General features: G+C 43.2%; 1 protein-coding gene across 1 annotated transcript; it reads right to left on the reverse strand.

The window, feature by feature from the left end:
- Window positions 1–1,537: 1,537 nt before the first annotated feature.
- On the reverse strand, window positions 1,538–11,246 carry RMI2 (RecQ mediated genome instability 2). The gene is made up of 2 exons (XM_084640881.1): window positions 10,766–11,246; window positions 1,538–6,493 (listed from the first exon to the last, which is right to left on the reverse strand). Exons 1-2 carry the CDS (start codon window positions 11,034–11,036, stop codon window positions 6,345–6,347), a joined length of 420 nt encoding a protein of 139 aa, XP_084497007.1. The 5' UTR covers window positions 11,037–11,246; the 3' UTR covers window positions 1,538–6,344.
- Window positions 11,247–11,709: the final 463 nt, after the last annotated feature.

Below are 11,709 nucleotides of genomic sequence, written 5' to 3' on the forward strand. Positions count from 1 at the left end.
AGGAAAACAGTCAAATTCCATGTTACCCATATAAATGGAAGACAACAGTAGGTGCTGTCTTTCTGGGATGTTCGAACAAGAATGATTTGCTTTTGTCCCTGATGTTTATCCAAGAACAGATGGGGATATCTCCAGTTTCATGGCTAACGTAGCTTGACTAGAAAAAGGTTCTAAGCCAGGATGTGATCTGTGGCTCCACCATTTTTGCCGTTATTAGGTTTGGGTACACTATGTATTTTATCATATTTAAGCAGCATTCATAGAGCTAATGTACAATTCTGTATCATGGTTCTAATGTAGTTTTGCTATTGATAGAGAGGCTTCTTCCACTGTACAGACCCAATCCTGCAAAGCTGCACCACATGGGCAGATTGGAAGCCCCACTCAGGTCAGTGGGCGTTCTTGCAAGCACAGGAGACTTCCTGTGAGTAGATACTTGCATGTTTTATCAGGGCACATATTTGAAACTATGGCAAGTGCTGTTTTTAGGGCATTTAAATATGACCATTGCTAGCCTGGTTTCTCTGATCAATGTGGACAGGGACTCTCCCCATGCCCCTCAGAAAAACCAAGGTCTAAATTCCTTGAGAGAGTGCCTATAGTGTGGTTTTATACCATAGTTTTAGGAAGACAAAAAAATCCCACCCACGCTGATCAAAAAAGTGGTGCTAGCAAGAGTGAGGTTTAAACACAGTTCAACGTGTGAAGATTAGGTTGCCATGAAATTATTTGGAAGTTGGTTTGATGATTTATAAGAGCTTTGTAAATGGTGACTATTGATTTTGTTATACAAATTTCATTTTTTTTTAAATCAGCCAATTTGTGTTGGTAATTCCAAGCACTAATATGCCTGCTGAGATCAGACTCATCGAAATGACATTTGAACTGCAAGGACAAAGTGAAATGTCAGCAAATATTGCAAGAGACTATGAGAACAGTCAGACAGAAATTAATTTAAAGCAGCAATGAGAGCTCTTATTCTTTTTAGTATTTATACTAAATTAGCAGCTAAAGCCCACAATGAAGACTGAGGCCAATTATTATGTTTAGCATCCACGCTGTACTAGGCCCCTGCCAGACATTCAAGAAGAGCATGGTCCCAGCTTTGAAGAGCTCACTATCTAAGGACATACAGACAAGTAGCCAGAGGAGTCTTTATACATGTCAATTGTAGATGACAAGGCAGAAGGGACTTTAAAAGAGGGGTCTTCTGGAGGCATACTGAGTGGCTGTACCCACAGAGGAGGGTGGTGCATGGAAGAAGGCTCAGAGGAGATTAAGCAAGACACTGACAAACGGCGTTTGCCAAGCAAAATCCTAGTGGTGGAGTATTTTGTTCTGCTGCAGCATCTGGCAAGCTCAAAATGCTTTCCACAGGTTAAACAATTAAGTCTCCATCATGCCCCTGCAAGATAGGTAAGATACTAGGTGATGTACAAGGTGCAAATACTTCTGGCACAAAATGCAACATCTGTTTAACACACTGCATCATGCCTTAATACTGACTTTTAACATTAAAATAACTGTAACCATCAAAGAAACATTACTATTTAATCAGTGTTTAAATATTCCACATTTTACATTACAAACAATGTCAAATATGATATACAATTGGTGTGTGATGGGCAATACTAAACCCGTCATGAGCCTTTCTGAGATCTATTCACCTTATAGGAATGAAAGGGTGAGCATCCATATACCTATCAGTAAAAGATGCGAGAAAGCTAACAGGCATTCAGTAATATACCTAGAGTCATACATGTATACTGATCTATGCTGGCATGTACCACCAGTACACTCATGCCACTGAATGACCAGGAGGTGGTGCTAACACCAAGTTCAACAGAAAACTTTAGATTTTTGCCTCCTATCTCTGCTGTTCAAACAGAAAATCTTTTCTCCAAACACTCCTAAAAACAAAGTAAACTGTGAGTGATATTAATATAGAACTCAAACCAAGAAAGAAAACAGGTTATTCTAAAAGTGTCTGTACAGTGCACTAATGCACTTGCTGAATACAAGATGCCAATTTAAAAAACAAAGCTACTTTTTAAATAAACTATTTGCTAGTGAATTTAGGGTTGGTGAAAGGTCTGTGACTGGCAGACGTGGAGACTGAACATTCTTGCTTTACCCACAGAATAAGTACAAGTTTCCCCACACTGCCCCATAAATGTGTACCAGCTGTGTCTTGGAGGGACTACTACATTCTCCATGCCCATTTTCTGCAGAGACTGCCAACAGAGATGCCAATAAGTAGCCATCGAGCAGTGCTTCTTGTAAAGTGGACATCTGTACAAAACTATGGTTGAGTTAAAACAGCAGCAACCTCTGAAACCTGTAATATCTTTCTTATCCATTCCCTGTTAACAAAACAGGCCGCTTATTTTTTAAGCATTCTTATGTTATTGTTTTGCATGGTAAGTTTTCTTCTTGATTTTTAAATGGACAATTTATAGCCTCCCCCAGAAAGAGTGGCAGGATGCCATCATGATGGAAAAGCAGCTCCCATTAACCCTGAACTGGGTCAGATCAGGTCTTGCATATCTCAAACTGGCAGAGGATTATGTCAGAGCCTTTGGGTAGGAGGGTGCAAAATACACATTGTTGCACTTCTTGTTGACTGGCTTAGGGAGCTCTGCAGCTGAAATTGCAATGCACTGCTGGCATTTTATCTACAGAACATGACAAGAAGAGAAAAACATACAGTGGCCACAGATTGAGACAGAGCAAAAACCATCACTCAGAGCACCTGAAATCTTTTTATGATTCTCAGAAGTTACAAGCCCTCCTAGAATATGTCCCTTAAGAGTCCCTGGGATTTGACCCTACTTCTATTCAAACCTGTAGTTTCAGGATTTTTGGTATTTAAAAACTGATGCTTGGCCACGAAGATGCTAACTAGAGTAGAACTAGTGACGTAAGTTGTTACTGAAAATTTTAGGACAGCTTGATTTGTGAAGTGCTTTTGCCAGAGGCATTGTGGAAATATTTATGCTTCACATAAAGACAGTATTTTAGTATGCGAATGAGACTGTCAAATGGCAAACAGCAGAAAGGCTGCATAAGGAACATATCAATATTCTCTCAAGTAAGTGTGTGGTTTAGTCAGATCAGGTGTGCACTTTGAACAGAATGCAGGAGCCAGGAACTCCTGAGTTCTTAACCGACCTCTATCACAAAGTTTGGGTAAGTTACATCAGTTCACTTAATTGTACCTCAGCAACCATACATAACAACACCGGCCTTCCCTGCAGGGAGATGTAGAGTATCAAGCCCATTGAAAAATACTAAGTACTCAGTATTTCTAGTGCCTACAACTCATATAGTAACCATTTCTTATTTCCTTTATTTACCCCAAAGGACTCAAATTCACATGGACACGAACATGTACACCTCTCATTCAGCTTCTCAGACCTAGGCTCTAGAGAAAAAGAAAGTCATTGTGTGGACTAGGAAATTGAAAGACTTAAAGGAAACTTATTTAATCACTCACATTGTTGCACAATAAAGTATACAACCACAGACAATACCATAAAACTTGGGACATATTGTCCCCATGCCTAGTCAACATCAATTCACTGAGAAAAACACTCTGTTGCTGTTTTATAAAAATGAAGCAAGGTCAAAAGTTCTGAAAAGAGAGAACTGTTCATTTGCTAAGAAGCTCCAAGTTCAACTTTCTTAGGAACCTGTTTCAGTTTTGAGTTCTAGAAAAGAACCTGGTTTCAAAGACTCAGGCTGGTGTAACAATCCAATGCTATTATATAAAATCCACATAAAATCTTTGCAGTATACTTTGTAAGTTGCTTTTGGTTACAAAGAAACTCTGAAGCTGCACTACAGTTAGGCCACTTCTACAAGCCAACAGTTGTCAAATATAGTAGTAGCTTTAGACCAAACAAAGATAACCAATTTTCCAAGAGTTTGTCTCCAGTTTTGAATTATTTTTATAGAAGTAGAGAACTCCAACTACAAAGTTTAGATCCACATGTAGATTCTGAAACATCCCAAAGCTTGGGATGGTCAGATCTAGTGATTTAGTTTGGGCCAATCTCAACTTTAAAGAATAGTTAGTATCCAAAAACTAGAGCGGCATAGCTTGCTCATATGTAGGGGTCCGTGATTTCTGCAGCGGAGAGTGTGGCTGATCCCAAGGCCGCGCAAGCAGCTGGCCCCGGAGACTACCTGAGCAGTGGTCCTGTGGGCGGCTGGCACCGCCACAGCTCGGTGTTTCCCGGCAGTGGTTCCAGGGGAGCTGGAGCAGCAGCTGGCCCCCTGGAGGCAGCCAGAGTGGCAGCAGGACCCCAGGGGTTTGCCCCCTGGCAGCAGCTGGAGCGGCAGCGGGATCCCTGGGGCTTCCCTTATTCATGAACCAGGAGGGTGGGGAGGATATAGAGATATTGCTAATTAAATTCAGGTCAGCAGTATTTAAGTCAACACTGAGTAAAGACTGCTACTGAGCTATACATTTAATGAACATGCATTATACTATATATATATATTTATATATCACATCTGTTGCATTATGTACTTGTCAACTATGAGTAAAGGCCAACTATGAGTATTTGAGCCATATTTAGCTGTGATGTAAGTGGTACAAGTCTACTGAAGCCAGCAGAGTTGCACTCCCTTACACAAGGTTTGAATTTGGCCCTTTTCATCAAAACTTTTTACACACAATCTAGTTCCCATGCATGTCAAGGTGAACTTTGTTTTTCTTCCTTCTGAGATGAAATTCAAGTTCTTAGAATAAGAACCATTAAGATGTCAAGAGACCTGCTACCAAAAAAATAAAAATGGTTGTCTAACAATGTTGACACGAAGAAGAATTTGCTGGCAGGCTACATTTTACAAGTGGACTTTTTCCCAACATTTTTTAAAAAAATTAACCCATACTGTCAAAATTCTGTACACCTGTCTTGGTTTATCCCACATATAATCAACAAGGTCTCATTTAACACAACCTCTCAGTTATACCCAGGCCTCTGAAGCGACATGGTCTCAAATACTAAACTCAGGGATGGAAGTACGCACTCCCAAAGTTCTGATCCCGGCACTTTCATCAACACCCTCCAAGGGGCCTCTGTAAAAATGGGGACAATATTTACTTCAAGATAGCACTGTGAGAATTAGCATTTTCAAAGCATTGTTCAAAGTGCAATACCTGATCTTAACTTCAGTTTGTGGTTTATATTAAGGCAAAAAGCTTGTTTTCATACGCTCAAAGTTACTTAACGTTATTTGATACTGTTGAACTTGTCTCTTTCCCCCAACCTACAGAGCTACAGTATATACATAATGTAGTATTTATTTAGGATGCATGAATTATCATTGAAACTTGAGCAAATATAATATTTTGGGGACAAAAGGGCAGTATCATACACTTGTCCTTTACAGGAAGAGGATGTAACAAAGGTAAAAATAATATACATTTAACAGTAACTTTAAAGAGACAGTGTATCCAGGGAAAGAAAACTTAACATAAAGATGCATAATTAGGCTGAGGTAATCTTACTGTGTGATGTGGCAAGAGTACTTACTTCTTGGACCTGGATAAATCTACTCCCTGTGAGTCTGTGTCAAATCTCTGTTTAGTTTACTGGAACTATAGGTTTTGTTATCATGCAACTCTTAGTATTGTAGAGATGAATGCTGCACCTGCAGAGTTTTAGGCACCAAACTATGGTTACAGTTAGAAAAGATATATATATGTCTTGTAAACAAAGCAAACTGGATATGGATGTTCTTGATAGAGAAAGCATGGAGCAAAGGTACCATTTCCTTACCATAAACACAATCTAAACAGTATGGACCACATTCTGCCCTCATTCCAGATATAGAATTCACACTGGCAGCAAGAGTGTTATGCAAAATGGAGGACAGAATATGGTACTATGACTGCCTAACCCTACAGTCTAAGAGATGACAGCTATAATAATGGAGCGAGTATTGAAATACCTACTATTATTTGGAAAGCATCAGATAAACTTTTGGAAAATTAATGCAGTTTAGTCTGTTGGCATAAAACATTATTGGAACAGGGCATGAACCAGCTTCCTATGAGTTATCATGAGCATAAAAATCTCTAAATATTGAATCTCAGTCAAATTCACTGAAGCCAATGGAGTTGTTCACATTTTCTCCAATGGTAAATTTGGTCTCCTGTCCATAACTCTTAAAACCGTTAGTTAGTGGACTAAGTAATTTTGTCTCTCAAAGTATTCTCCAGATGAGGCTATAACTATTCCTGACAGTCTAATGTTTTGAGCTGAGGTCCAAATGGTGTAAAAGCAAATATTTGTTTCCAGGTCCTTTAGGCTGCTGACAAAAACACACAGCATCTAAGAAATGTTTCTGTGCAAATCCTCCACTTCAAAGCTCCACATGCTTCTGTGAATAGGATTATCAGAAAGATCTGTCACCTTCACAGCTTGAAGAATAGGTTCTGGACTGCAGGAGTGTACCAAGCCCATCACCATTACATACTTTCCTAGAAAAAACAAAACGCAATTAACATTCAACATTTTCATTATTCTTGCTCAGGAACCATTATTTCACTTTAAACTATTCGATTATTTTGTTTCAAAGCAGCCAAAAAGTGAGGCAGGGCAGGACCTCTGAGAAAAATGTTAAGTCATCAAAGGCTTGTCAGTGTGAATAGCTGAGAATGCTGACCATATCACAAAATTAGGCCATATATTTAAGAAAAAGGATTTGGTATTTGTATGAATAAGAACAGCATCTGCAGTCCCACTGGCTCATATATGATGGATTATTAAATCCTCCTGCTTCAAAGCATAAACTGATCACCAGGTGGGAATTAGGAAGAAATTCCTGCCCCCATGCAACAATTATTCATACCTCCCAACGGTCCCAGGTTTTGACCCCTAGACCTCCTGTCCTCGTTGACGAAGCTTCTGTCTCATGGGGCTGGCTGGGCTTGGCTTCATCCTCCAGCTGTTATGACCTGGCCCTTGACACACACGGTTGCAGTGCCGCTCAAATGTGGCTGGCCCTCTAATGGTGCAAAATTAGAATGGCACTGCGACCGTGTGTGACAGGTAACAGCCATTCATACAAGTTTGGGGGCAGCCAGGACAATCCTGAGCTGTGCTGTGCAACACAACGGACAGCACCAGTGTCTAGGTTGTAGCGCCTGGAGCGGGTAACTGAGCCTCACCAGGACCTGCTGTTGTGTACTGAGCGTGGGGCAGGCTCACTTTGCAATGCTCCAACCAGGGCCTTCCCACACTGGGGCAGCATCTAACCCCCACCATTGTGGGGCAGCACCCATAAGAATGGCCATACTGGGTCAGACCCAAGGTCCATCCAGCCCAGTATCCTGTCTACTGACAGTGGCTCATGCCAGGTGGCCCAGAGGGAGTGAACCTAACAGGTAATGATCTAGTGATCTCTCTCCTGCCATCCATCTCCACCCACTGACAAACAGAGGCTAGGGACACCATTCCTTACCCATCCTGGCTAATAGTCATTAATGGACTTAACCTCCATGAATTTATCCAGTTCTCTTTTAAACCCTGTTATAGTCCTAGCCTTCACAACCTCCTCAGGCAAGGAGTTCCACAGGTTGACAGTGCGCTCAGTGAAGAACTTCCTTTTATTTGTTTTAAACCTGCTACCCATTAATTTCATTTGGTGGACCCTAGTTCTTATATTATGGGAACAAGTAAATAACGTTTCCTTCTTTACTTTCTCCACACCACTCATGATTTTATATACCTCTATCATATCCCTCCTTAGTCTCCTTTTTTCCAAGCTGAAAATCCTAGCCTCTAATCTCTCCTCATATAGGACCCGTTCCAAACCTCTAATCATTTTAGTTGCCCTTTTCTGAACCTTTTCTAATGCCAGTATATCTTTTTTGAGATGATGGGACCACATCTGTACGCAGTATTCAAGATGTGGGCATACCATGGATTTATATAAGGACAATAAGATATTCTCCGTCTTATTCTCTAGCCCTTTTTTAATGATTCCTAACATCCTGTTTGCATTTTTGACTGCTGCTGCATACTATGTGAACGTCTTCAGAGAACTATCCACGATGACTCCAAGATCTTTCTCCTGATTAGTTGTAGTTAAATTAGCCCCCATCATATTGTATGTACAACTGGGGTTATTTTTTCCAATGTGCATTACTTTACATTTATCCATATTAAATTTCATTTGCCATTTGTTGCCCAATCACTTAGTTTAGTGAGATTTTTTTTAATTTCTTCACAGTCTGCTTTGGTCTTAACTATCTTGAGCAGTTTAGTATCATCTGCAAACTTTGCGACCTTACAGTTTACCCCTTTCTCCAGATCATTTATGAATAAGTTGAATAGGATTGGTCTTAGGACTGACCCTTGGGGAACACCACTAGTTATCTCTCTCCATTCTGAAAATTTACCATTTATTCCTACCCTTTGTTCCCTGTCTTTTAACCAGTTCTCAATGCATGAAAGTATCTTCCCTCTTATCCTATGACAACTTAATTTACGTAAGAGCCTTTGGTGAGGGACCTTGTCAAAGGCTTTCTGGAAATCTAAGTATGCTATGCCCACTGGATCCCCCTTGTCCACATGTTTGTTGACCCCCTCAAAGAACTCCAACAGATTAGTAAGACATGATCTCCCTTTACAGAAACCATGTTGACTTTTGCGCAAAAATTTATGTTCTTCTATGTGTCTGACAATTTTATTCTTTACTATTGCTTCAACTAATTTGCCCGGTACTGACGTTAGACTTACCGATCTGTAATTACCCGGATCACCTCTAGAGCCCTTCTTAAATATTGGCCTTACGTTAGCTATCTTCCAGTCATTGAGTACAGTAGCTGATTTAAAGGACAGGTTACAAACCATAAATAGTTCCGCAATTTCACATTTGAGTTCTTTTAGAACTCTTGGCTGAATGCCATCTAGTCCCAGTGACTTGTTACCCTTAAGTTTCTCAATTAATTCCAAAACCTCCTCTAGTGACACTTCAATCTGTGACAATTCCTCAGATTTTGTCACCTACAAAAGATGGCTCAGGTTTGGGAATCTCTCTAACATCCTCAGCTGTGAAGACTGAAGCAAAGAATTAATTTAGTTTCTCTGGGATGACTTTATCGTCGTTAAGTGCTCCTTTTGTATCTTGATCAACCAGGGGCCCCACTGGTTGTTTAGCAGGCTTCCTGCTTCTGAGGTACTTAAAAACCATTTTGTTATTACCTTTTGAGTTTTGGCTAGCTGTTCTTCAAACTCCTTTTTGGCTTTTCTTATTACATTTTTACATTTAATTTGGCAGTATTTATACTCCTTTCTATTTACCTCACTAGGATTTGACTTCCACCTTTTAAAAGATGCTTTTTTATCTCTGCTTCTTTTACATGGTTGTTAAGCCATGGTGGCTCTTTTTTAGTTCTTTTAGTGTGTTTTTTTAATTTGGGGTATACATTTAAGTTGAGCCTCTATTATGGTGTCTTTGAAAATTGTCCATGCAGCTTGCAGGGATTTCACTCTAATCACTGTACATTTTAATTTCTGTTGAACTAACCTCCTCATTTTTGCATAGTTCCCCTTTCTGAAATAAAATGCCACAGTGTTGGGCTGTTGAGGTGTTCTTCCCACGATAGGAATGTTAAATGTTATTATATTATGGTCACTATTTCCAAGCAATCCTGTTATAGTTACCTCTCGGACCAGATCCTGCGCTCCACTCAGGAGTAGATGGAGAGTTGCCACTCCCCTTGTGGGTTCGTGTACCAGCTGCTCCAAGAAGCAGTCATTTAAAGTATCAAGAAATTTTGTCTCTGCATTTCTTCCTGAGATGACATATACCCAGTCAATATGGGGATAACTGAAATCCCCCACTACTATGGAGTTTTTTATTTTGATAGCCTGTCTAATCTCCCTTAGGATTTCATCACCACTATTACTGTCCTGGTCAGGTGGTTGCTAATAGATCCCTACGGTTATACTCTTATTGGAGCACGGCATTACTATCCATAGAGAGTCTATGGAACATGTGGATTCATTTAAGATTTCTATTTTATTTGATTCTACATTTTCTTTCACATATAATGCCACTTTCCTCCCGCACGACCTGTTCTGTCCTTCCGATATATTTTGTACCCCAGAATGATTGTATCCCATTGATTGTCTCCTAGTCCTGAAGCATACTTTACCCTCTCAAAATGCTGGAGGTAGGATTACGTGCACTGAGGATGTGGGCCTGAAGCATCTGGCACAAGTATCTTTGCAGGTTGCCCATCCTCTGCAGTATAACCCCCTTGCATGCATGTGGTAAGTCCCTGTGTGTGCATGTGAATCGTAGGTCTGAAACCACTATGTCGCTCTGCCTCCAGTATATGTGAGACTCATGCGCAGGAGAAATAGACCCTCCCAGGTATGTATGTGTTCAGGGGATCCCACAAGGCAAATATATTAGCACCCTAGCATGTGGGAGGAGTCCCCGCCAAGAAATGGGAGCCGTAAGCCCCCGCCCATGGTTGTGTATGGGGGGGCCCTATAGCTCAGGAACAGTAGGGCCCCCTGTGTGTGGGGGGTCCCTATAGGAGAGGAACAGCAAGGCTCCTCCCCCTGGTGGCAGCTGGTGTGGGGGACCCCACGGGGCAGGTTCCCCCCCCCCCATGGCGGTGGGCGGTGGGACCCCCCGCCAGACTGTTTGGCCCCGCAGGGCGGGAGTACACACTCTCTAAGCGGGTCCCCCACACTCCGCCCCACCCGCGCTTTGCGGCTCCCCCAGGAGGTACCTGCGCTGAGGCACGGCCGCCCTTTGGGGACCCGCTCCACCCCCAGCACCGTGAAGGGGCCGCTCTCGTCCTGCAGCCGGGCCGAGCCGCCCCGGGCGCCCCCGGCCTCCACCGCCAGCACCGTGCCCTGCATCCACACCACCGGCACCGCCAGCGGGCCCTGCCCGGCCTCCTCCCGTCCCAGCAGCCACGGCCCGCCCGCGGCCCGCCGGCACCGCTTCAGCTGGGCGGCCAGCACCTTCACCGGCGGGCTGCGCGGCTCCCCGGCCATGCTGCCCCCAGCGCGGCCCGGGCCCGGCTGCCGCCCGCGCTTGGGGAGGGGCTCCCGGGACAGGCCCCAATGGCGGGCCGGGGCGTGGGCGGACGCCGGGCAGCCGCCGCGGGAGGAGGGTTGTGCGCGCTCAGGACGCCCGGGGGCCCCCCCGCAGCTCAGGGAGCGGGGGTTTGCGACCCCACCGCTAGCACGTGGGTCCCCCCCGGGGCCCCACAGCGCCGTGAGAAGCCCCTGATCACTGCACAGCCGTTTCCAGCGCCAAGGCAGGGGCCCTGCCCGGGCCTTACACGTTAAGGCCTGGCCGCTATGCACGTGCTTCTCCTTAGAGCCGGGGGGGCCTGCTCAGCCCACGCCGCCTGCTGTAACAAGCACACTGGCTCGGGCTTGCAGGCGATGGGGCGGGAACACACACAGGCTCCAGAGGATGGGGGAGGGCTGGGTGCAACAAAACTGTTTTACGTTATCCTTTAACCTTTTCCTGTTTGCTTTTTTCATGTGCTTTGTTTTTTTTTACTTTAGCCTAGTTGTTGCTTTGATTATGCTTTTAATCTCGTGAAAAAATAAGCAAGTCATGACCTTCTGCCACTCTTGCAGCATATGTCATGCTTTGAAAAAATTGGCAAGGAGGTCCATAGAATCATAGAAGATTAGGGTTGAAAGAGACCTCAGG

This window comes from Lepidochelys olivacea, assembly GCF_965140295.1.
Source record: "Lepidochelys olivacea isolate rLepOli2 genome assembly, chromosome: 10".
NCBI classification, from domain to species: domain Eukaryota; kingdom Metazoa; phylum Chordata; order Testudines; family Cheloniidae; genus Lepidochelys; species Lepidochelys olivacea.